The 24,948-nt window shown below is 40.5% G+C and overlaps 2 protein-coding genes and 1 long non-coding RNA gene across 5 annotated transcripts in view; 1 reads left to right on the top strand and 2 right to left on the bottom strand.

Moving 5' to 3' along the window:
* LOC118338252 (kinesin light chain 2-like) overlaps positions 1-9,153 on the bottom strand; it is a 13,345-nt gene extending 4,192 nt beyond the window's left edge. Inside the window, exons 1-10 of one of the 2 annotated variants that reach the window (XM_035675532.1) lie at positions 8,971-9,153; positions 5,610-5,855; positions 5,185-5,521; positions 2,939-3,155; positions 2,665-2,854; positions 2,376-2,549; positions 2,125-2,224; positions 1,451-1,500; positions 1,159-1,226; positions 295-403 (exon numbers count right to left, since the gene is read on the bottom strand). In XM_035675532.1, coding sequence (XP_035531425.1) covers positions 295-403; positions 1,159-1,226; positions 1,451-1,500; positions 2,125-2,224; positions 2,376-2,549; positions 2,665-2,854; positions 2,939-3,155; positions 5,185-5,521; positions 5,610-5,837 — 1,473 coding nt within the window. In that variant the 5' untranslated portion in view covers positions 5,838-5,855; positions 8,971-9,153. Of the gene's footprint in view, positions 1-294; positions 404-1,158; positions 1,227-1,450; positions 1,501-2,124; positions 2,225-2,375; positions 2,550-2,664; positions 2,855-2,938; positions 3,156-5,184; positions 5,522-5,609; positions 5,856-8,439; positions 8,943-8,970 lie in introns of those variants that run through there. The other variant, XM_035675531.1, reaches the window with a different exon arrangement.
* On the top strand, positions 1,899-3,052 carry LOC118338253. Its single transcript, XR_004797229.1, has 3 exons — positions 1,899-2,069; positions 2,683-2,823; positions 2,914-3,052. It is a non-coding gene; the product is annotated as an uncharacterized LOC118338253 (long non-coding RNA).
* A 3,112-nt stretch (positions 9,154-12,265) lies between the features above and the next one.
* LOC118338080 (phosphofurin acidic cluster sorting protein 1-like) overlaps positions 12,266-24,948 on the bottom strand; it is a 56,208-nt gene continuing 43,525 nt past the window's right edge. Inside the window, exons 9-24 of one of the 2 annotated variants that reach the window (XM_035675256.1) lie at positions 24,690-24,850; positions 23,621-23,714; positions 21,884-21,964; positions 21,499-21,620; positions 20,522-20,657; positions 20,118-20,222; positions 19,917-20,023; positions 18,704-18,858; positions 18,327-18,437; positions 18,083-18,185; positions 17,904-17,946; positions 17,752-17,794; positions 17,520-17,661; positions 16,419-16,657; positions 15,422-15,541; positions 12,266-15,315 (exon numbers count right to left, since the gene is read on the bottom strand). In XM_035675256.1, the coding sequence (XP_035531149.1) occupies positions 15,197-15,315; positions 15,422-15,541; positions 16,419-16,657; positions 17,520-17,661; positions 17,752-17,794; positions 17,904-17,946; positions 18,083-18,185; positions 18,327-18,437; positions 18,704-18,858; positions 19,917-20,023; positions 20,118-20,222; positions 20,522-20,657; positions 21,499-21,620; positions 21,884-21,964; positions 23,621-23,714; positions 24,690-24,850 (1,881 nt within the window). In that variant the 3' untranslated portion in view covers positions 12,266-15,196. Of the gene's footprint in view, positions 15,316-15,421; positions 15,542-16,418; positions 16,658-17,519; positions 17,662-17,751; positions 17,795-17,903; positions 17,947-18,082; positions 18,186-18,326; positions 18,438-18,703; positions 18,859-19,916; positions 20,024-20,117; positions 20,223-20,521; positions 20,658-21,498; positions 21,621-21,883; positions 21,968-23,620; positions 23,715-24,689; positions 24,851-24,948 lie in introns of both variants that reach the window. The other variant, XM_035675255.1, reaches the window with a different exon arrangement.

Raw genomic sequence — 24,948 nt, forward strand, 5'->3', positions numbered from 1 at the left:
AGAGAGAGAGAGAGAGGGGACACAGATGCAAACACAAAGAGAAACAAAGATTGGAGACTAGTGATTAAAAGAGATTGAAAAGAAAATTACAGCTTTTTTTTACAATAGATCACACAGCATGTCTACGAACGTACACACATTAGCTTTGTGACTGATCTTTAAATCACGGTGGCCATTGTTTATGGGCTAATAAATAACAGCTGGAATGTCTGTTGAATTAAAAGAGCCCAGTCGACTAATCTAAGAACAGTAATTCAACCTGGTCCTGCAGCAGTCTGTGTGTTTGTGTCGTACCTGTTTACGTGACTTGCTGGCGCACTCCTCCAGCGTTTCTGCTGCCTCCAGTTTGCCCTGGCGACGGTACAAAGCCCCCAAACTTTTGAGGGTTGTGTTCACTGTGGGGCTGCAAGAAAAAACCACAACATTGTATTTACTTTAAAAGGTATTTCTCATTGAAGTTCGTCTTTGTTCCATTCACCTTCAGTGCATGAGATGGCTTTTGGTGGAATTGCAGCAGCAACACAGCAAGTACTCTAATACACAGTTCAGCCAAGCTACAGTCAAGGTTAAACTAATACATTAGTTTGCAGAGCCTGTTCTTTTTATTAGAACTGGGTATTAGCCATTTTTCAAAGCCAAATGGAGGTGACACAAACGGTGAACTCTCTTGTGTTGCTTTAAGGAACAACCTGATAACCCACTTACATCTGTTTTATTCCTGAGACAAACGGGGGAAGAAAAGTGTTACATTTGTTCTATGGTGGCAACCCTAAATTGATACAGAACTGATTAGAACTAGATTTTTATATTCCATTGCTTCAGTATTTACAATGAGTCTGAGCCAGTACAAGTACTCAAACACCAAAGCCTCTCTTATATTGGTTATAATTGTATTTGATGTGTTGCTTGTATGCTCTTTGTGTTTCTCTTCTTTTAATAATAGTATAATGCAAATGGAAAAAAAAAATCCCCTTGAACTATGCAGGAATGGATTGTAATATTTAAAGAAAAATAAAGAGTCCACCATTTGTCAGGTTATTTGGCATATAAATGGTTAAATATTTTTGGATTTGACAATTAGCAGTTTGATCAAAAGTAGTGTTTTTATCAGCTTTCCGATTCCTACATGTTTCCAGTGAATCCAAATGTGTGACTCACCTGTCCACCTTGCAGGCCTTATACCAGCTTCCATACTCTACATACGGGCCAGAGTCCTTGCGCTTACCCTGAGAGAGGGACAGGGATAGAGAGACAAAGGAGAGGGAGAATACGATGAAAAGAGGCCGAGAGCGCGAGGAGAAAGTATGAAACATTACCCTATTAAACAGCCAATTATAATGCCCCTGTTGTCATTTGTATAGTCTGCTGTTCTCCATTTATTTTGCCATCCAGTCCATTTCCATAATAAGCTGCCTGCCTTCAATGGAAAAGGTCAAACTAAATAACTCACCTTGCTCTCCTCTCTCTCCTCTGCGTGCATCCAGATTGGCTTGTTGTCATCTGCAAAATGAGGACAAAAAACGAACAAACAAATCAATGCCATTTCATATACAAGAACAATATCGATAGAAGACGACAACACTGTAAATAAGTTGCCGGAAAAGCAAAACAAATGAGGAAAAGAATAAATAAATGACCTACATTTCAAAGAGAAGCGTTTCTATCCACGTAAACAAATGTGATTTTATAAACACACTTTGTTTCCTTTCTTTGTTTGATCCAACTCCTGCAATGCCAAATTCTTGCCAAGCCCCCGCCCTCTCTTGTGCTGGGCATGTGAGCACATAAGGGTTTGATAGGCTTAGCGGCAGCAGGAGGGAAATATCAACATTAAGCGGCTTCGATAGCACAAAATAATCCTCTGGCCTGCTGAGAGTACCGAGAACGACGGTAGCGGTCAGGGTGTGGCCAAAAACAAAAACCTGAATCCCAAAACACTGTGACTGTCAGGGGTGGTGAAAATGGGTCGACTCATGGACATTTTCCATTATAGAAAGAAAGAAAATATCATTCCGCACTCCAAATTTCCCCAAAAAGGACAGATTAAGGGTTCGCAGCAGGATTAAAAGGTCAGTCATGTGCATGTTTTGCAGTACGTGCAGTCTGAATGTTGGCTTTGCTTACTGTTGACAGATCCAAACTCCTTCTCGTGCGCCCTGGTCAGGATGTCTTTGTACAGAGCCTCGGCGTCTTTGAACTTCCCCTGCTTCAGGTAGCACGTAGCCTGAGGGGAAGCAAGGAGGACAATCTTTTATTAAAAAATAAAACAAGCGCTTCATCACAAGATTAACACGCAAGGTTCAGTACTGTTGAGTGAAGACTGTGTGAGTGGATTAGTTTTCATCGTGAATGTAGAACCTTAATAATGTCCCCACCAGGTTATTTTTGGTCTTGGCCACATTGGGGTCATCAGCTCCCAGTTTGGACTCGTAGATCTCCAGGGCCCGTCTGTAGTAATACTGCACCTCGTCGTACTTGCCCTGGTTCTGACACAGGAGGGCCAAGTTGTTCAGCTGCTTGGCCACATCTGGGTGAAACTTTCCCAACACCTGGAAACAAAACAGTCCTTCATTATTGTTTTATTCAGATAAACAAACACAAACAAAACTGCTCACATACATATAATCTGTATAGAAAACATTTAGAGCTGTGTTTTTTTTTTACCTTCTCTCTGATCTCCAGCGCTCTCTTGCAGAGAGGTTCGGCCTCCTTGTACTTGCCCCTCTTGCCGTACAGAACGGCCAGGTTGTTAAGGGTTGCGGCCACAGCTGGATGATCCTTCCCCAGTGTCTTCTCTCGGATGGCCAGGGCGTCATTCAGCAGGTGAGCGGCTTCCTTGTACTTGTTCTGATCTCTGGAGGCCAAAACAACAGCACTGTGTTAAAAATGTTCAACTCTGAATGTTTGTCCCAGAACCTCCTCTAAGTCCCCCCCCCACCTGTACACCAAGGCCAGGATGTTGAGCATGGTGGCTACGTCGGGGTGATCGTGTCCGGACGTCTTCTCCAGGTCCTCCAGGGCTTGTTTGCACAGCGGCACGGCCACCTCGTACCTCCCCTGAGAGGCGTACTGGATCACGAGGTTGTGAAGCGTCCTGAGGCGGGCTGGGATCTCGTAGCCTCCCTGCTGGGCCGCCACCTCGCCGCTGGGCTGGGCTGTGGGACAGAGGGGAGGATATTAAAATGTCTTACAGTATTCTCCTTTTTTTTTTTTTTAACTGTCTGTCTCCTAAGTAAATATTTGCGAAATGCCCTATGTAGACGTATAAGAAAAGCCTGAAAAGTTGTAGAAAGTGGAAGACCAACAAAGGCAATGAAGTTGAATGCCAAACCCAAGCAGGACGAGGGGACGATAAAAAAAACAAAACACATATTCAGTCAAACTCACTCGGGATCACATGATTGCTCAGGGACATACAGCCGGTTCTTGTAACAGATGCCACTATTTCTTCTTCTGTACTTTACTATTTTAATCCTACAGTGCAATATCTACTCCTAACATCACATCAAGCAGAACTAGAGGGAAATGACTGATATATAAAGAAGGTAAAAATAATAATGTCATCACAAGAGAATAAGAGCTTTATGTGTAATATAAACATATTTTTTTAAGTGCAGTGTACATAAACGAAGCAGATACACAGTAAAGCCTTTATGTTTATTTGGTTATAAATAATTGAAGAGACCAAGAGGCGAATACAAGTGCACTTACTGTCCTGCTAATGGGGAGGAACGCTGAACAAGCTATACACTGTAACACGCATATAAGTGACCTTTTCTATCTGCAATCTGCTTTCACTTTGATCCACAAATGCATTTGCAGGCTTCTGTTTAGACAGTGACTTTAGCATCAACTCAACCACAGCTCCTGCTTTTAAATACGTCCGCTCTAAACTATATCACAGCTGGGGGCCAAACTGTAGGTTAGCCACTTAAACAAGGAGCTGCTTGTGTGAACACGTGAGAACAACTCGTGTTTAAATTGCTCTTCAAGGCTTCAGGGCAGTCGAGGCCTGAACCTTTCTGTTACTGAAAGGCACGGCTGTATCGAGCACTGAGTGACTTTATTTTGACACTATACCTCCAAATAATAAAAGCATTGATTCTCTTACTGTGCATTGAGGCCTCTGTGTCCTTACTTAGCCTGAAGATAAGTTTGGGAGTTAACACCATCAACAACCTTCTATAAATTACAATACAGGCTGATTTAACAACTTCATAAAAGTATTAATTATTAACGGGACATGATCAAATTCCAAGAGTGAGTTTTGGAGATGTGCCTAAATGTTTGTGTAAAAGTTATATCCACCTTCTGAAGAGTTTTATAGCTGCAATTAAACCCTGTTAACAAAGACTGATTTCAGGGAAACTATCCTACTGAGGACCTTTTCATAGACATTGTCAGCTTTCTACAATCCATGGAAACGATGACTTACACCCTTAGACTACAGAGAGACAAGGGTCAGAAATACTGTATGAAACAGGATTGTTACTCTCAAGAAATCACAACCAATTATCTTCCTGTTGTGCACCATTACTCGTTATTCTCCTCCTGTATCAGGCACCGGGTCCTGTAAACGGTCATTTCTGGCTCTGTTGATTTGCTTTAAGTCCTTAGTTTGGGCATGTTTTAGACTAACTAGTTAATCGATTCATAAATAATACCAAATAAAGGTTACTTTAAATAGTTATGGTTCGGACTGATTTACACGCAAACAGTCATGTTATAAACACGAGAGCAAAGAAACGTTGTCTATAAAGCAAACGTGCATATAAATATGCAACAGATAGGACACCATCTTCCATCCCAACAAAGCAGATTTCATTTACAACTACTTTAATTATCAATTTATAGCTTGAGTGGATTTTCAGGGGAAAAAAACAAACAAACATTAGCCGGTGCCGGTTTCTCTTTGCTGTGTTTCTGTGTTATATGACAGTAAATTGATAATCTTTGGGTTTTGGACAGTTGGTCAGACTAAACAAACTATTTGAATCCATTTATTATCTTTCCAATTTTTACAAAAGACATTTTATAAACAAAATTATTGATCGAATAATCTAGGAAATGATCTGTAGATGAATTGATAACGATAATAATTGTTACTTGCAGCCCTACTAAACTGTGTTTTTAGCATCTTGTTATCATCTCCTGTCTGTGGTCTAATATCTGGTGCTGTCATACCTGGTCCCTGGTCGTCATCGTTGGGGAACAAGTCATCCAGACTGTCCTTTGAAGTGTCTCCTCCACTCCCACCGCCGCCTCCACCGGAGCTCTGGTTCTTCTCCTCCGAGGGCGAGACGTCATCGTCGAACTTCTTGATCTGGTTCATGAACTCCAGGTGCTTCTTCTCCTCCTCCAGCTGGGCGACGCTCTGCTCGCTGCGCTGCAGCTTGTGCTGCGTCCCCGCCAGCTCGTCCCGCAGCCACTGGTTCTCCTGGCAGAGCCGGCGCACCTGAGCACGCAGCTTCTGCTTCTCTGACTCCACGGCGCTCAGGTGACTCGATAGGGCGATGATCACCTGAGGGAAAAGAGGAAGGGACAACAAAAATGTTACTTTTACTCGCTGATATTTTAAAGATACAGCCATTTATTTTGTTAGGACTCACCTGTGCCTCTCCCAGGCCCAGCTCGATGGCCTCCAGACTCTTGCGGAGCAGCCCAGATTTCTCCTGGGCGGCGGGGGGCTGGGTGCAGTCCAGCAGAGAATTGAGGAGCTGGGCGTGTTCGCCACGCAGCGTTTCCAGGCCCTGCATGACGGCCTTAGTGTTGAGGACAATCTCATCCTGGCTCAGTCGCTCCAGGGTTTCTTCACGCGGATACACCATGGTGGACATTGCCTGGTTTCATACACACTGCGTGGACAAGAAAAGAAACAAACACAATGATAACTTTTTTTATTTAACAGTTTTTGCGGAGTGACCATTGTCTTTGTCCTGCTTGACAATTTACACACAAGCTGCTCAGCGCAACCACATCCTTCATCCGTTGCTCACTGAGGTCAAGTGCAGGTGGGTGAGGCGAGAAGACAAAATGAGACAAGAAAAGAAGAAAGGAAGGTGGAGGACAGAAAGAGGAGAAGGGAAACAGGACACAGTAAAGATGAGGAGGGAGGGAATAAAGAGAGACACTCAGTAAGAGGAAGGTCAAAAAAGAAAGAAAAACTAAACAAACAAAAACAAAAGAAAAAAGAAAGAAAAACTAAGAAATTCTCCCAAGATTCATTATGATGGTAAAAATGAGGAACAATTGTGTCAAAGCCAAGAAGTTGAATTCTACTGTTTTAATATAAAACCTCCCCGGGAGGCGTTCATATCCAATATTTCCCTGCTGCGTGTGTTTCACAGAGACAGTTTCATTACAACAAATGCCTTGCACACTAAAGTACAGCATGTGCAAAAAAAAGAGAAAGAAAATGACACTAAAAATAACCTTAATGAAGAGCACAACACTGGAGACAGCGGAAACAGGATGAGGCTAACATTCCTGAGACACATTTATTGCGTGATAGCACATTTAAATTCAATAATTATGATTGCAGAGTTTAAAGAGATGGAAAGTTTATGAAATATTAAAAACGCTGCTGCTGCAAAAAGCTTTCATCTCCCTTTTTGCCGCCTTTCCCCACAATTTTAAAAAGGTCAACAGCTACATAATGGTTTCCTATTTCATTATTACATAACGCTCCCCTTGGGTAGTAAGACAAGATAGAGAGTGCTAAGGTGTGTGTGTGTGTGTGAGTAGTATATGTATAGTTAAACTCCATTCAGATTACTACAAGAGGATTCCTCCGAGCTTGAAACTGACGCAGCAGCTGCCTGTGAGCAGTAAAGCCAGTTAAAATGAGACGCCGTCACTCCACAGATCTGCTATTTTCAACGAGAGATTGAGTCGCAGTGAGTAATCAGGTATCACAAGAGGATCTAAACCAAAGACCAGAGACGTTTAAACTGAATCAGAAATACTGACACCGTTCCATGCAGTATTTTGTCCACAGGAACGTTTATTTTGTTTCACTGTAAAATGTCCGACTCATTACTTTAAAATTAAAGGATTCTATCAAAAAATCTTAATGTTTCATGTTTATGCTAAATAATGAATGTAGGTTGATTTATCAGAGTCACTTCTGTTGACTCTCAAATGTTTATATATATTGTAATGGCCTCAATAAACTAGAACACAACAGTTTCAATGTATCACAACTGTATTTTCCACCCACTACCTTTATTCTTTATCAATTCAGCTTTCATTTCTTTTTTTTAGTTTATAGAAATGTCCCAGAAGTGACATCTGCTATTGACTACTGAAGCTTTCAGAGGACATCTCTTCTACGCAGTGGGTGATCTGCAAAAAGAAATGATTAGTCATGTGATCGGTCATCATGAGTAATGATGACCAGCAGATAAAGGAAGGCAAGTTCAGAATTCATTCCTAATGTGGCCTTTCGGGGGAAACCATTGTTAACTGTACACAAACAAATATCTAACATACATCTCTGGGGAGGGGGGGGGGGTGTCTGGTCCAGTAAACACTCACTATAGTTGATCTCTAAATATTGAGCAGCTGTAAATGAAACCGTTGCAGCAGCAGGAGGACACAGGAGCCAATTGTGCATCATCGTGACTTTCTCTCTTTCCCTGCTCTGATGGTGTAGGCGCACCTGTTCTCCCCCTCCCTCCCTCTATGTGTCTGTCTAGCTCTCTCTCTTACTCACCCACCCTCCTCCTCCCTCCCCTCCCCTCCGCCTCATACACTGACTGCAATGCACCAATATTCACACTTCCCCCTTCGCGTCCACCGAGTTAAACGCAGTAAGGGCCTGCTGTGAAACGTCAAGTTAAAAAAAACAAAAAGCTGACATCCCCGAAATGAACGTTGTCGCCCGTTTATCCCCCTTTAATTTGGCTATTTTGAGGGGAACAAGCGGATAAATGAGCCGGTGGATGGTCGAGGCCTGTGGCCGGGAGGGGCGGCAGCGTTTGGCTTGGCAGCGGATCAATCAAGGTGACCGACAAAGGAGAGCAGTGTTCAGAGAGGACGGATGTACGAGCCATGATCTGTTGAATAAATGTCACTCGCTGCAAATGAGTTGAAATGACTGGTTCCGACGTGTAACGTGTTTGTAAACAGTGCAGGCCCGAGCAACCACGATGTTACACAATACACCGCTGATGCACTTTATATCAGGCGAGTTAACACCAGCCACCACATGCACAGATAAGAATATAATAAAGACAATTTAAAAAAATTATAATAAACCGCTGTTTTATAAGTAAAAACACTGGCAGATGACACATTTACGCACCTCGCCGAGGACGTAACGTTTGATTTGACAGCTGGTTATAAAACATTTATCTACTTTAACGATATATAACTGCGAGTTCATGCTCATTTAAGTATTATCTATTCGTATTTGTATTTTTTTTTTTTTTTTTTTACCTTCATCGAAGACAAGTGCGATGCTTTCTGCCCCTCGAACAAAGCAGCAGGACAATGTTGTGATGCTCCAGACGGACCCACTTGTCAAGTCTACCAAAATAAAGCAAACCGCTTCCGGTTGGGGTTTTTCCTTTTTTTTTTTTCAAAATAAAACGTTTAACCGAAGGCAACCTGCCAAAAACACGACAATGCAGTTTATCCGGGAGGACGAATTTATACTATTAAATTAAAAAAACAGTCCTTTTTTTGTTTCCAAAACTTCTTATAGCCAAGCAATGGATGCAAACACAGTTTAGTAAATAAATAAATAAATAACGTTAGCTTGACTCTGAAGGACGCCGGGTGCTATGTATTACCGTTAACTAACAAGGTACCTGTCGTGTCCATTTCACGCTTCTTACGTTATTTGTCCGGTACAACGCACACCGAAATAGCTCCCCACACCACTCAGTTTAGTTTAATAAGATTACAGTAACAGCTAAAGTCTGTGTATTAGCTTACAGTAGCTTCTTCTCCGTCACCTTAACTTACCCAGCAAGACTGTCACTTGGCAATAGAGGACAGCAAGAAAGCTCTTAAACGTGTCCGCAAGTGTCGGTCGTTACTAACTGGTCATCTCCCCCCCGACACACACAAACAAACTTTTATTTAGTGTCTAAAAAGTGATGCTATCGCAGAAATATGACAGCTGGGAGACGAAAAATGGCTGTTCTCCCAGAATCCAACCAACCAAAGATGAAGTGAAATGTCAAGATGATTCACGTTTGCCATTTTCTCAAGCGGGGCGGGAAATGATCGTGCGCATGCGTAGAGCTGAAAGTGCCGCTGTAACTCTAGATTCTCTCATAGAGGTTTTGTAATATTTTATCTGTCCTTTTTTAAAAAGCTGAAACATTTTCCTGGACGTTTCTGTGAATTTAGTTTGAGCTAAACTGACTGCACTGTGAAGCTTGAGTATTTTGTCAGTTTAACAAAGATACAATTATTATTTTACACCATAAAGCTCCCCTAAGGCTTTAAAACATACTAATTCATATTAACTAATTAATATTGTTGTTATGTTGTTGTTAATCAATGTGTAGGTATTTTTAAAAACAGAACAGGACTGAAACGTTCACTGAATGAGTGGTAATATGATAACATACAACACCATCACTTGGTTTTGATTGACTCATATATTTTTTTTAAGTATTAGCTGGTAAACTTGGAATTAAAATAGTGTTATCAATGACTGACTCCTAGTACAAAAAATGAAATAAAATAATTAACAGGTTTTCCACAGAACAGGATGTAGGTGGAAGTGAAGTCTCTTGCTGTACTGGGGCTCTTTGTGGTCTGATGTCAGTGTGTGAGGGGGGGCAAATAGGGCATCAGGGTAATGAGAGGCTCACTGTGTACCACTGACCTGCTTCACAAGCATCATGTGCAAAATTTAATTAGAGTTTCAGTCTTTAAATCAGCTTCTGGTCTACAGCGTTTAACCATTTTAATAGTTTATACCCCGATAATAAAAAGAAACACTTTTATTCATTCAAGTATTTCTGTTGTTGGAAATATATGAGGAATATAGCTCACTATTTGGTGTAACTGCAATGGTAAAATACTTTTTTCCCCCTGCATGATAAATGCAGCCAACTTTATTAGCTTAAATTCATTTTTATTTTTCCTTTCAACCATATTTGTTCCATGACTGAGATATTTGTTTATTGATCTGTATTTGGAAAATGCTACCCATTAAATGTAGGAATGCACAATATAGATTTTCTTTCAGCAAATACCGATAATTACCTGCTTCTTATGCTCGATACCAATAAGATAACCGATCATTCTACATCTTGAGCAAAGCACATCACTATTGTTGACACAAAGTTCATCGAAAAACTTAAAAATACTTTGGCTTTCAAGGAACATAAAGCCTATCAAATGTTTTGCATTATGGACCTATAATTAAATTATCAGAATAATACATAATATCATACATTTCCTGACAGATAATTTATTGGCCCTGATATATTCTGTGCATCCCTAGTTAAATGAGTTTTATAAATTACAATCTCACCACCATCACCAGTATACATAAACTATATTAGCAACAAACACACCCAAAACATAAATGTGGTACTATATTCCAAAAACGAGAGACTGAGCTACAAATCAGGAATATTTTTATTTTAAAAAACAAATGAAACAATAAACACTTTTCATCCCACATCTGTTTGATTGACAAACGTAATCATGAAAAAAGCAGTACTACAAAACATGTCAAATTAAGAAAAACAAAAAAACAGAACTAGAATACAATATAACAAGTACTATCTGATATGTACAAGCATTATAGTTTATTATAATTATTGTTATAGGCAAAAGGCAAAAAAGCTGAAGACTGCTGCTGAAGAAACAATGGCATGTGCAAAATACTCTCCACAAGTCCACAAGCTTAGGACGCTCTGCTCCGAGCAGAACCTCGTCAGGCAGAAATCTACTGCTTTCGTAGGCAAATCCCGTTCCCATGAGGACAGACAGCAAAATTTACAAGCTGTGAGGGAATGGGGACAATATCATTTAAGATGATTTCAGAAAGCTAAGCTTGTGGAAGCCTGGTGAAGAAGACTCTCTCAATCATCAGAGGGACATATATCTGAGGACAGTGGAGAGAAAAGACACTGCTGATCACTGACAGAGATTATTGATGGACCAAACAGCTCCTAATCTCTAACCACGACTAGTCAAGGGGACAGAGGAACCCTCGTTAACACCGTCACAAACACACACAGGTACAGAGGTACAGGTAAAAACACACAGGAACAAGTTCAAGACTTACAAAGAACAACGAGCGTTTAGAAAAACATGTAAACGGTAAGCATGAAGGGGAAAGATGGTCTAAAGGTGGCAAAGACAGGAAAAGCTTCAGAACGTGGCCGTGATTTAAAAAAAGCATTCAGTTCCTCCAAACATTGAAATGATGACTAAAGAACAAGGATCACTTTGTTGTTAATGTGTTTTCGGTTTATGAGCAACCCAAACCCCCCTCACACACACACACAAATCTATCTGAATATAACCACCATTTTCTTTACATTTCAGTTTTGGCAGTGATTTGGTTTTTAATGCCTCTCTTTCTGTAGAATATTTCCAAGTTCAATTCAATCAGGGAGCCCCGGAGAGAGTCAGCCGACCTTTAACCTCCCTGCGGAGGCTGCAAGCGAAAGAGGCATCAATAAACTATAACTTTATACAATTTAGGAAAGGTTTAGTTTAACATCATTGCAATAATTAGGCTAACAACACTACAAGGCAAAGAGCATTTTGAGTTAGTAGAGGTTGTCTCTAACAGCAGACACAAGATCATTGACCCACCATTGTTACAGGTTAAGTAAAAGTGATCAAGCATTTAATTCCAAAACCTTATATAAATCTTCAAAATCCATTCTTCTAATTTAAAAATGTGGTTCCCTTTCACAATAAAGCATGCCACTAGTGACTTAATTAAAGGTTAAAATGATATAAACAGGTTAGAAGGAGCTATTACAATACATAAAGTAAGTGAAGTTTTGCATTGCCACATTTTGATGAAGGATCCCTTTGGTCCATCCACAGTATATATTCCACCAATGTTAGAATTACACTACAGATCTTCCTCATAACCTTTTCTGACTAATTAACACACACACACAATTGCAGGTCTAATGTTTAAATGTAAGTAGAAAAAGCTCTTTATAATGACCTGCTAACATCTAAACTTAAAGTATTATATTAAATTCTGTTGCACTTTGGCGGCAGCAGAACAAGTTGTGAACACGCCACGGACTGACGTTAATATTTTTGGAGCCGTAAAGCCTAATTTCACGACAGCTTTTCTAAGAGATTGCAAGGTTTTAGGAATTATTTTTTGCAATTAAACTGCGGTAGAAAGTTAATTTATTTTTGTTCAATTCATTAAAAATCACAAGCAATTTGTTCCAGTGAGAATCAAATCTTGAGTACTTTGATATAATTTAAGTGTTTTGTGGTGATTCTCTGTGGATTTGTATTCATTTGACAAACTGTCAATATAAAAAAATATATAAGTGGATATAATGTACAAAAGGGATACTTCATTGAAATTTGGCCTTACAACCTTTATTACATTATAACATTAATGAAGTCATTAGTGGCAAATTATAAACCCTTCCTAAGTATGGGTTATTTTAAAGTGATTGTACTTTTTTCTTAGCAAAGATCTTCAGATTGAGTCCACTTCCACAACAGCAAGTGTCAGTATTTTAAAATGTGATCAATTTTGGAATGAAATGATTAAGCAACCTCAATGTCAAACTACAGTACATAAATGTTCACTTATATTCAGGACTGATTCAAACCCATCAGTCAGTCCGTCTGTCTGTCAAGCCCTTAATGGTTGTCAGCAACACAAGTGAAGAAAGACTTACAGGTTCCGAGAGGCCCGCTGGCCGTTTGTCTTCTTGTTGTTTACACACATAAAAGTTGAAGAAAAGTATCCAAACTCGCTCGTATCACTGCACTGAACTCTTTTAGTCCAAATAACACCAAATGATTTTATTATAGTGACACACAACTCTAACTTGTGCCTCAAGTCGTTCACAAAGACATGTAAACTAAATTCAATACATTCAAATATTTGAGAGGACTTTAAAATCGCACAAACTGAGTGGTGGTTCAGCCGTGGCAGATGAGCTGTTAAACAGAGAGCGAACAAACAAAGCGAGCTCTGAAACCCTTCAGTGTGAAACCTCGTGTCACAGGTGGCGTCCAACAGAATAATGAGCCGAGTTTGAGACGTGCTGCCGACATCACAACCGTAACACTGTAATAAAACTCTCTAATCTACTTTTCAAAACGAACAAAAACAGCATTTAAATCAAGACGTTGGCGTTAACACTATTATAAAAAACTATTTCGCTAATACTTCACTGGAGATGGAGAGTGTTACGATGTAGGTGACACAAGGCAGAGCTACACTTTGCATTTAAAAGAAAATTGCTCCTTAGAACAATTATTATCATAAACCACTTTTGTAGATACATTCCTGTAATTCCTAAATTCAATAAAAGTGAATTTAATTTAAGATTTTGTTTAGTTTTCGAAGTTGTTTAGTGGTGGGAAAAAAAAGAAATTTGCATTCGCCTTGTGCCAGGCTACAACGTAAACAAGACGACTACTGCAGCTTTTGCAGCCTTAATCTGATAACCAATGATATTGATAATGACATCATCAACACACAGTGCCAACACACACACACACACACACACACACCCCAATTGCATGCCCTCTCTGTCACATGGTAGAAAAAGTATTCCTCCTATTTAGTGATTTTTTTTTTAGGTTTCTGACCACATTACATTTATTTCACCACACACACACACACGTGTTACCAGTTACTGTACACTCACTATTCACCTCACGACATCCTAGAGAAAGCGTGTAGCAGACCTGTGCCACAATAACTGAAACCAATGCAAATATGTCATTTTTTTTATACTTGATAAAATGATGTTATTAAGGAGAAATGCTTAAAAAAATTGATTTTCGACCAGGTCCGCTGTTTTCACTAAATAGAAAGCTGCCAGTCTGTTGCCAATAAAGAAATTCGGGGGACAACTGGCAGACGACATTGTGCTTTATTGTAAGTGATTTTTCGCAGTATGGATAAGATTTGGACTGTTTAAAAAAGCATTTTGTTGTTTCAGTTTCCTGTTGGCTCTGCTGTTGAGAGGCTTCATCTATTTTTCACCAGCTGTAGGCGGCAAACACCCAGATGTGTATTCATAAGTGCATAGCAAAAAAGAAGATAATGAAAATTGCACATTACAGTAGCCCCTGCCCTGCAACTCTTCACAAAAACTTACACTATGCATCACAAAACTGGTTTAAAGGGAAGGTTTTACTATTTTTAACTAGAGCACAATTTAAAAAAAAAGACACTTCCCTTTTATAGATATTCTTTTTTTTTTGACAGGAAACGCTTGCAATTCAACATCCAAATGACTTATTTTGGTACAGATTTTTTTTTTTTAATTATATGGAAGCCCTTGAAATGAAAAAGAAAGAAAGAATGGGACTGTTTTGAAGGGCATCGGAGAACATGTAAAAGAGAAATTCATCACATGCAAGCCTTTTATTTGACTGCAATTTGTGAGACTTTTCTTTGTGTTTTCACTGGCTCATGCAAACCCTGAAGCCCTGTTGCATTTTTATTATTATCCTATTTTTGTTTTGAGTTACTGTTCCCGGCACATGAGTGGTGTTATCTGTTAGTTCGGAGCATGCATGTGTGGACCAGGTTTTGAAGTGAGTGGGACCTCGGAGGGGGTCAAAAGTTGAGGGTCGGACTTTAAGGGCTTGAAACTGGTGAGTTGTTGCATGCTATTGCATTCCATAGAACGGAAACGTAAATGGCAGTAAGCTAATAAACTTGTGCTGTAAGCCCCTTGTAAACACACACACACACACTGTACATTCACGTGTGCATGCACACTCGTCAAACACTCACAAAAAGGGGCATTAAAGTGACTAGTAACAGCGCTGCACCCCAACACCTCCTTTCCTTCTCTCCGTCCCAAAACAGAAACAAGACAACTGTAGCCAAAAAGAAACTAAAGAAAGAAAAATAGTCCAGCCGTTCGACGTCTTCTCTCCGCTCTGCAGGTACTGAGGGCCGGGGTCTTTGCCCAAAGGTGTGACAGGATGGAGGAAAGTCGAAGGTCAAGTGAGGGTCAGAGGAGTCGGCGGGTGCTCACCCCTAGGAGGGAGGCTTGCTGTAGCCGAAAAGTCCGACAGGTAGGTATTTGACATGAGTGGGCCACTGGGCGGCCAGCTGGAAGAACTTAACGTCGTTCCACTCCACACCGTCTATGGACACTGGAGGCAAACAGAAACGACACGCAAAAAACTCAGCTGAATAACCAAAGTATTGAAACAAACACACATAAAGAGGTACAGAACCGTCAGGATCCTTCAGGCTTACCTTTCAGGATGGTCTGTTGCTGCTTGGCGGAGCAGATGAGTCGGCTGATGCCTTCAATGACCTGGCTCTTTGAATCTACATCCTTCTCCTTTGGCTTCTTTCCCAGGAAGATGGTTGGAACTGAGGAGAGGTAGAGAGAGGAATTGTAAAAGCACTGTTTGTTTGTGTGTGTGTGTGTGTGTGTGTGTGGGTGTGTGGGTGTGTGTGTAACAAGGGGTGCAACGCAATAGGCCACAGCATTATGAGAGATGTTGAATATGTAGTTCAGTGCAGGGTCGGATCAACTGATTCACTTTGTGGACTGGATTACAGCAGGTCACATAAAGAGCTTCTTAGGATGTACGCTGGGAGTTTAATGTGTTTTATTATTATACAATCAACTCTTTTGACTCTTATAATATTGCAAACCAATGTAGGGAACAAAAATGTACAACTTATCACAACCTGAACACAAACGTACACATGTTTATTGACAAAAGGCGTCGATTCAAAGATGTGATTTGAATGAAAATATATATACATAATGTTTTTATTTTATCTTCCCACTCCCAAGGACATTGTAAAAGTGATTTAATCCACTTAGAAATAAATGAGTAGTATGAAAATGTCAAACATTTTTGACCACAGCTACATATAGTCTACTAATACTAATTTAATAGTCTGCAGGTAAACAGAAAATGGAAATGTGGGGCATGGGTCAGCTGCTGCACAGTAATATTACCACTTACTGTTAGCCTCAAGTTTTTTTGTTTTGTGGGATATGATGCAGGGGAAGATTAAAAATGTCTTTAATGATTCGACCTGAGGCTCTGAGAGGAGTGAGGACTAATGTAATTTAAAGGGGAAGTCCTGAGTCACACTCTGGAATCTCTTCATAGATTAAAAGACATTAATATTATTCTTAGATAATGTCTTTAATAATATCATTATGTGCTTGGCCTAAGAACACAAAATTAATAATTTCTCTTACGTCTCCCGTCTGATTATCTTTACTCACCTTTCTTGTTCTTCTCCTTGGTGACCACGGTCATGGCCATGGTGCTGACCTGGGCCTGTGGGTCGCTGCTGCCCTCGCCTGGTAGCCTGCTGACCTGCAGCGAGCGGAAGGCGCTCTTTAGTGTGTTCTTGCAACCCGTGTCGCGCCGGTCACCGTCCCGCCGCTTCTCAGCCAGGGAGGCCAGCCAGTAATCCACCTGCAGGCCGATGGCGTCCACGCCGTGAGACATACTGGGACTTCTGTGGACAGGAAGTGTTTATAGACAATTATTAAAACAAAGGCATGAGAATCGCTTGGAGTAACATTCCTTTTAAACCTTTATTTATCCAGTGAGGTCTTTTTGTCAGCCTCAGCAGGACTTGATCTGCCACAATTCATAACCAGTTCAAAAAAGATGGACTTCACAGTTGAATTTTGTACATTATGTTCAAAACTTGCACCAAATGTGTTCTGCAGAGGGTGAAATAGAAATGCTAGAGAAGACAGCTGCTCCTCAGAGAAGGACTGCAGCAAAAATCAACTGAATCAAAAGGATGAAAACGTGACTGAAGTATCAAAGAGCCCCTCACTTCTTTGGTACTGCTGCCAGGAACAAAATATTTAACTAGTATTTAAAGTAACATCCACAGGTTTGGTGTTGTGTCATGTTGACAGTTAAGGAAACATGTTGACTACATATTACATCTGTAATTTGGAAGATTTTAGATCGGAATATTGTACTTTTCACTGCACTACTTTTATCTGACAGCTACTAGCTATTTTAGAAGTCACCATTTTACATGCAAAACAATACGAAGCATAAACTGCAGCCAACTGTACCCAACACTATGTAATGCAGCTCCATTGAGACACTACCTGGTGCACCTGCAACATTAAAGCACTGCTTACACACAAATAAATAATTTAAACACCAGTGAAATAAATGATGATTTAGAACTTAAACTAAAGTTTTGAACGTAAATGGAATATTTTTTTACATTCTGGTATCAGGGCTTTTAGAATTTGAAGATAGATGATCAGATATTTTTCCTAAAAACGGTGATAAAAAATAGAGGAAGAAAAGATAGGAAGGAGGAAGAATAATAAGCAGGTCGGTCTTACCCTTGTGCAGTCAGGACGCTGCCCATGGAGGGGGAGGAGGGGGGCGTGGCTGCCTCTTTAATCATCCCCGTGGGTGAGCCATGGGAGGGGGGAGACGTGGAGGGAACAGCCAAGCTCACCGCCACGCCTTCTTCTGTATCTCCTTGACGAGCACAAAAAAACGAACATGATCACACTATCACCGGCTAAATCTAATTAAATCAATCTGTATGTGTTAAAACTACTTCCTTACCTGTGGGAGAAGGTCCGGACTCGATAAGACCAACCTTTACTACCTGGAAAACGACAAGTCATGTCAACAACAAATCTAAATCCTCAGCAATAAGTCAGATTTGCTTTCAACCTCCTGCAATACCATCCAAAGTAAACCTATAAGCCCCTTACCCCTATAAAAGGAATGAACTTCTGGTAGGAGTCTTCATCTCGCCTGGAAAGGGAGAGAAAGAATATTAAAAGAAAACATTCAGAGTAAATCCAGTTTGTGAGACCGTGTGTGTGTGTGTGTGTGTGTGCGTGCTTGTGTTTGTGTTTGTGTGGGGGTGTGTGTGTGTGTGCACACTCACGTCCTGTGTTTGCAGGTGAGCATGGCCTCAGCGATGGGCAGCTGGTGTGTGACTGTGGCCCCGCTAATGTACTGGGCGATTCTTGCCGCTACATCCAACTGATCTGGAGGTGACAGAAAAAAGGCAAAATTCACTCATGGACAGGAACAAGTGTGTGTGTTTGTGTGTGTGTGTGTGTGTGTGTGTGTTTGCATTCATTTATCATCCGCAAAGGTTGTTTATCTGTATGACGGACGGGTGGTACCTGTCTGTGGTGGCTCAGAGCGGCTGAACACGTCTCTCCAAGCCCCGTCCAGGAAGGAGGAGCTGTAGCGGTTGTCAAGGGCGCCGAGGTGCTTGGCAACCGGATGGGAGCCTGATTTGGATTAGAAGTGCAACAACAAAAAGTATAAACAAAAATGCGAGCATGTCATCCCTCAAACATAAAGTGAAGCCAACTTTTAATGGAGGTGCAATTGTAGCGCAGCAAATGCAGACTGTGTGCAATCATGTCCGAAAAATGAAGGTACAGAGGGTTTGTCGCTCCCCAAACAGTTCCAGCCAGAATAATAAAACCTTGCTGCAGCATGACTCTGCAAGAACTTCTTAAATCACCATGGAAACACAAGCAGACTCTCTTACCCAGAGGCACAACCAGGAAGCGCATGTGGTTAAGCCAGTCGGATGTTTTGTTGGCGAGCTGAGTGACAAAGAACTGCAGGATGGCTCCCAGGTAACTCTGGCCGCCCACCGCCGCCACCTTCACCGCTCTGGGCATGGACGAGTTACAGTTACAGCTACAGGGACAGACAGGGAGAGAGAGAGAGAGTGGTGCTGTAAAGAAGTGGATCCACTGGAAATTCATCACACTGTCTCATCCATCAATGCCTTTGAAAAAACACCTTAAGAAAGATTGAAGTAAACAGTGGAGACAAGAAAACCTATCACACAGAAAACTGACCTGCTACAAATCCCTAAAATTCAGCTGGTAGGAGGTCTAACCGACTTAAAGAAAAGAAATTTGAACTTGAGATTGAAAGAGGTTTCTATATGAAATTATGTGAACCATCAGGGGGATGTATCTGTAACCTATGACAATAGAGATACATTTCCTTAAATGTTTAGTCTAGAAGAATGTCAGAAAATTGTGAAAAGTGTCCAATATGACATCTTAAAAAACTTTTGTCTAACCATCTGTCCTAAACCCAAAGATATTTAATTTATTCATTTCATATAAAACAGTGAAAATTAACAAATCCTTACATTTGAGAGACTGGGAATCATGAGTGTTTGGCATTCTGCATTGAGAAATAACTTAAAATTAACTAATTATTAAACTTTTTTATAAATTTTCTGTCAGTTGACTTAATTGTTTGAGCCTTAAAATTATATATAATGAATGTTAAAGCTTTTATGACCCTGACTTATAATGAAAAACGTACTTTACTTTATAAAATCAAAACAACTCTGACATATTTGTATATAATCTGTTTATAACAAGTTTGTATCTTAACCACCACTGCTTTCTTTTTCTTTATCCCCTATTTTCCTTTATATTCAAGTCCAGTAAGTAAACAGAGAGAGACACACACAGGAGGGTCAAGAGATGGAGAGAGAAGAAGGAAAAGATAAGGGAGATACATAAAGCATTGTTTTGGCATAAACAAAAGTAAAGTGGAGTCATAAGGGCAAAGATGAGGAGGAGGGAGAGATGTGGAGGATGGATGAGAAGATGAAAAAAGGGTCAAACAGAAAAAATAAGTCTTAGAGCGGCAAAAAGACCAAGAAGATGAGTCATCCTGCAAACCAACTCAGAATGTGTGTTCTTCTGTGTGCCTGTGTGAAAAATACTCACAATTTCTGGATGCGAGTGAGCACGGCGGACAGCACGGCCTGGATTTCGGCCGCTGAACACGTGCAGACCACCGGGTGTCTCTGTACCTGGAGCTGCTCTGCAACATACTGCGAACACAAGGAGTAAGATGTTTAATGAAAACCACAAAGCAGATGTTGTTGGAAAAGGCATCTCACACGCACACACACTCTTTAGCCTTACCTGCCCCTGCCAGTCAGTGCCGTTGACCAAGATGAGGCTCTCTGGGAGCGCAGAGTCGGACAGCAAAATCTGGTTCAGTTGGTCGTACACTACCTTCCTCAGGAGCTACACACACACACACACACACACATACATGTTGAGTACATAAACCAACCTACAGTGACACATTTACTCTGCAGATGACTCATCTGCCCATGCATAATTCATGTCTGAGCTCCGAGCAAGTCGTAGATTATCAGGATGCATTCTTTACTTTGGGAAAAGACAAGAAGGGAGTGGGTGGAGGAGGACACAGAACAAAGCCAGCTAAAGTGTAAATCCCTCTTTCCGCATGCTGGGGTTAAAATGATGCTGGAACTCATGATAAGATCCTGGAAAGTGTCTTTGTTAAAAGGCTAACTCACTGGTGTGCTGTGTCCCAGCTCCGGGGATCTCTCCGAGTCCGAGCTGTTGGTCCGTTCACTCAGAGGTTTGGACAGCTGTCTCTCCTTCATTGGAGTGCTTACACGCTTCTGTCGGGGTGTGTGGCCTCCGTCCAACCTGGGGTGGGATGGAAAGCATAGTTAAAAACTGTTTTAAATGCAGGGAACGAAGTAAACAATATTTCTTTCCTCAGAGAAGCTAATAGATTATTGCCTAAGAGACATGACAAGACTATACGTTGGACGCTTACTAATCATAGCTCGTTTATTTTTAAAACTTGCATCACGTACGTATGTAGTTGACTGATAAAAGGTGCCTGGCAGCCAAACCAATGTTTATGTCACGGTTTTATAAAAGAAAGTGAATCTGGAACCATTTATTGTCACATGAAAGAGGTGAGGCGAGTGTGTGGGTGTGTGTCACACATATATGTGCAGAAAGTGACATCATACCCACAAGTTGGTTTCCGGTTCACAGACACAAGATGTAACAAAGTTCTTGATAGCCCACATCTGTCGGGTTTGGCCACTTCTGGGTTGATTTTGTGAAACCTTATGACTTTGGCAATTACAGGCTAATATCAGATAGAATTTCCCTTCGTTCCCAAAGATTCTTTTGATTCAGCTGCTTTGAAAGACATTATCGCTGGGTGACATTACTGAGAGCAAGGAAAATAGGACTATAAAAAGGAAAGTGACTCATTAATGTCATCTTAAAACTAAGAAGCTAACAGTAGCCACCATGTGACTGGTCATTTCAGACCAAGAAAAGCTGAATCACTGTGTTGCATTGAAAGGAAAGGAATAAATGAATAAATCAGTGTTCATTCGTCAGCCAATTTATGTTTTTTATTTATTTTCTTCTTTAAAAAGGCCTGGATCTTTAATTAAAAAGTGATGCATTTAACTTATATTCAAATTTTTACACAGTTTTTTGTAATTTTGGGGTGATTGGTTACCTTGGTGATGGCATGGCCTGGGTTTCACTTTTGCTGCTCTTCAGGGGTGTACGGGGTTTCTCTGCCACTGACACCATGATGCAGGGGCCCACCTCAGCAAACAGCTCCTGATCTGTTAGCTCCTACACACACACATTCACACACACACACACACACAAAGACAGACTGTCGGTGTCAGAAAAAGGAGATACTGGCAATCCTAAAGCAATCATCTCTGTCACTCCATCACTTTTTTTTCCTCCTTTTCTTCTCAGTCTCTCTCAATTTGTCTCACTTACAGCACAGATGGCAGCGAATCCCCCTTGGAGTGATATTAACAAAGATCCTGACACAACATTAATTCTGTCTCCTTCATACACACACACACACATTATAAGAGTCGTACCAGTGTGTCGGTCTCAGACAACGCCTCCTCCAGGTTGCGGCTGCGGGAGGGTTTCATCTTCTCTAGAGAAGGCTGCTCCCCCTGCTGGAAAGACAAGGAGCCGTCAGTCTACAGGCCTAATGAGGCTTGAGAATCAGTGAATAAAAGGAACAGAAGTCAGTAAGCAGCAAAAGGAAGGAAAAGTGCATCCTAACCAATCTAAAATAACAGCTGTGATGTCCAGATCATATTATTTTTATCTGTTTTTATTGCAATATGCAGTGTTTCCCACTAATAAATTGGATTTAAAACTATCTACTGAAACGGAAGCAGACGTTTCCACTAAAAACGTGTTTGGAGGAAGTGTGCAGACACTAGTCAAAACAGTAAAAGGCTCGCTTCAGTATTACTATGAAAGGAGGAACTGCAGCAGAGAGACATCCACTGAAATCCGTTCAGCTCAGCTAAATTAAACACACTTTTTATTGAGCAGATGGCGACTGTCAAAGAGCTATTGGATTTGTGCTCCATTAAGAAAACATTTCTGAAATGTTATATTTGCAAACTACTTTCCCTGCTGGGCAATTTTCATGAGCTTCAGATTCTGGATGTTTAACACATCAATGCAGAGCCACATGTTGTTTTCAAAGCTTGTGTTGCTTCGCTTTATGCCGATTTCTTATGTTGTATGTTACTGTATGCTATTTAGTGCCACTGTTTTAGTACAGTTTATTATATTGCCACATGGAAACCGTGAGTGTGAAGCAAATGACTATTAGGTTAGTGCTATGTGAATTAAGTTATTATGACAACATTCATATGTGTGAATGATTTCCACACTGCAGGATGAGGTGAATGGAATTATGGCAACAATTCCCATGATGCTTAAAATGTTTTGGTTTAAATAAAATGAAAAATAAAATGACAAAAACCCTACATTTACAGAAGCTAGGAAGGAAAAGAAACAAAAATGCAATTACTTATTAATATAGCTGTGGGGGAAAAAATATCTTCGATCAAAACAAAATAAGTTGAAGGCAAAAAGAGCCAAATGTTAAAAGGGCCAAGATCAATGATCTAAGAAATTTTTTGGGTTTATAATCCCTTCTATCTACTTTCACCCATCATCACTGTATATTGCATATGCTGAATGGTTGTGACCAGTTCAATTAAAGAGTGGTTATTTTTCTCAGATTGCCTAATCTAATAGTTTTTAAAGGCCTGAAGAGCAACCTTTACCCACCAATTAATTTTAAAAAAGCAAATTTGAAGAAAATCTGAAAAAATCAACCTAATTTTTTTTATTTTTTTTTATTTTTTTATTTTATTTTCTACGCCATGACAACCCTTTAGATTTATTTTGTTATTTATGTGATGAAAAATGCAAACAGCTCACAGAGGTTTTATAGCATAGAAATGATGGCCGTAAAAACTTTAAATCAGCAATAATTCATTTATAGAAAATCTTTCAGGTATTATGTAGTCCTGTGGTGTGTGTACTGCACCTGAAACCTGTGTCTTTTGTACACAGTTTAAATGAGATCTTTCTGTAAAGTCAGACGCCCTTTGGGGACGATAAAGTTTTACTGCAGTCAGCTCCTGGTGAGACGGGGGAAAAAACCCACCACAGAGGGTTCAGGTTTTCTTGAGCACCACACAAACGATCCACAGCTCACATAAGTGAAATTCCTGCTGATGATGCAGCTGCTGCTGCTGCTGCTGCTGCTGATGCTTCCCCCGTGGACTTGAGTTACTCACCGGACTGAAAATGTCTCGACCCAAACTGCCTTTGCTGTTCAGACTGCCGATCTCCGTCTGGGAGCTGGACTGGGACATTCCCTCAAAGAAAGGCCTGCACACATGGAGACAGAAACATGAGGAGACTTTATTCAAATTTCTACAGCAGGACATTTTGACCTCTCTCAGCAGGAAGAGCTCCGGTGTTAGTAATAACATTAATGATGACTCAGTTGTATTTAAGTGTCCCAGTGAGCCAGAATGCACAATACCAAGACCCTGAAACCTTATACCTGTGCTTTTCTACTGTAATGTGTCAAAATGTCTTCAATGAAAAAGGCCTATTATCTTTTATTGCTGGCTTCTAAAACAAACCTTAACAGAACTGTGGCAGTGTCTTATGAATCATCATATTTTATCTATCAAGCTCCTTTGCTTTTCAAATTTTATGACACAACAATATAACCGGTTGTAAAGCCGCCTTTCACTATCGAATAATGCTATTTTGTGTGCTTTATTTGTAACAATTCAACAGCATAATAGTTGAGATTCTGTGTAGGTGGACCATACAAATAAAGTATTATCAAAAAAGGATACAGAGGCAAAAAAAGTCCAACGCGAAATAGAAAGTACACAAGATAAAATTACAGAAGTATTAAAATAAGTTTGAAGAACTATTAAAAATGGTTCTCCGTTTGAAATGTATTATTGACATAAGAACATTTGACTCATCCAGTTACTCTTGATGCTTTCAGGCTTTTTTGAAAATAATGATGAAGATCACACCCCAAGCTGCGAGTTAGTTTATAGCTTTATAAATCAATACATTTCTTTTCATATTCCGAGGATTCAAAGTTAACTGACCCAATTCTGGTTCATGTAAACTTCAAATAAACTTCAATATATTTGAGTGCAATGAGTGGTTTTTACCAACAGAGGGGGCTCTGAATTGTCAATGGAGAAAAGTGAGTCAGTGTTTGCAGGTACTGCATGTGTCAAGCATAGTGTTTGGATAGATATGTCTAGCTAGGTGACTATGCGTACTGTTATTGTGTGACTAGTGATATTACATCTGAGCCTGTGTTATTACCGTAGCTTAGGTTTGGGTGTGCTGAGGATGCTGTCGGTCTCCTCCATCTCAGGCCCGCTGTCGCTGGGGTTGTACATTTCCAGACTGTCGTACAGCTCGTCAAGGTCTTCCTCCACCTCCTGAATCTGCTCCCTCGACACATGCTCCAGGCCGAAACCAACCTGGACGAGACACAGAGGAGACAAGTGACCAACGGCAACACGCGCAGTAAGAACTGCTCATGCAGCTTTGATTACCTCTGTTCACACACACACACACA

This window comes from Morone saxatilis, unplaced genomic scaffold, assembly GCF_004916995.1.
Source record: "Morone saxatilis isolate NCDOM2014 unplaced genomic scaffold, NCSU_SB_2.0 Contig4, whole genome shotgun sequence".
Classification (NCBI taxonomy): Eukaryota; Metazoa; Chordata; class Actinopteri; family Moronidae; genus Morone; species Morone saxatilis.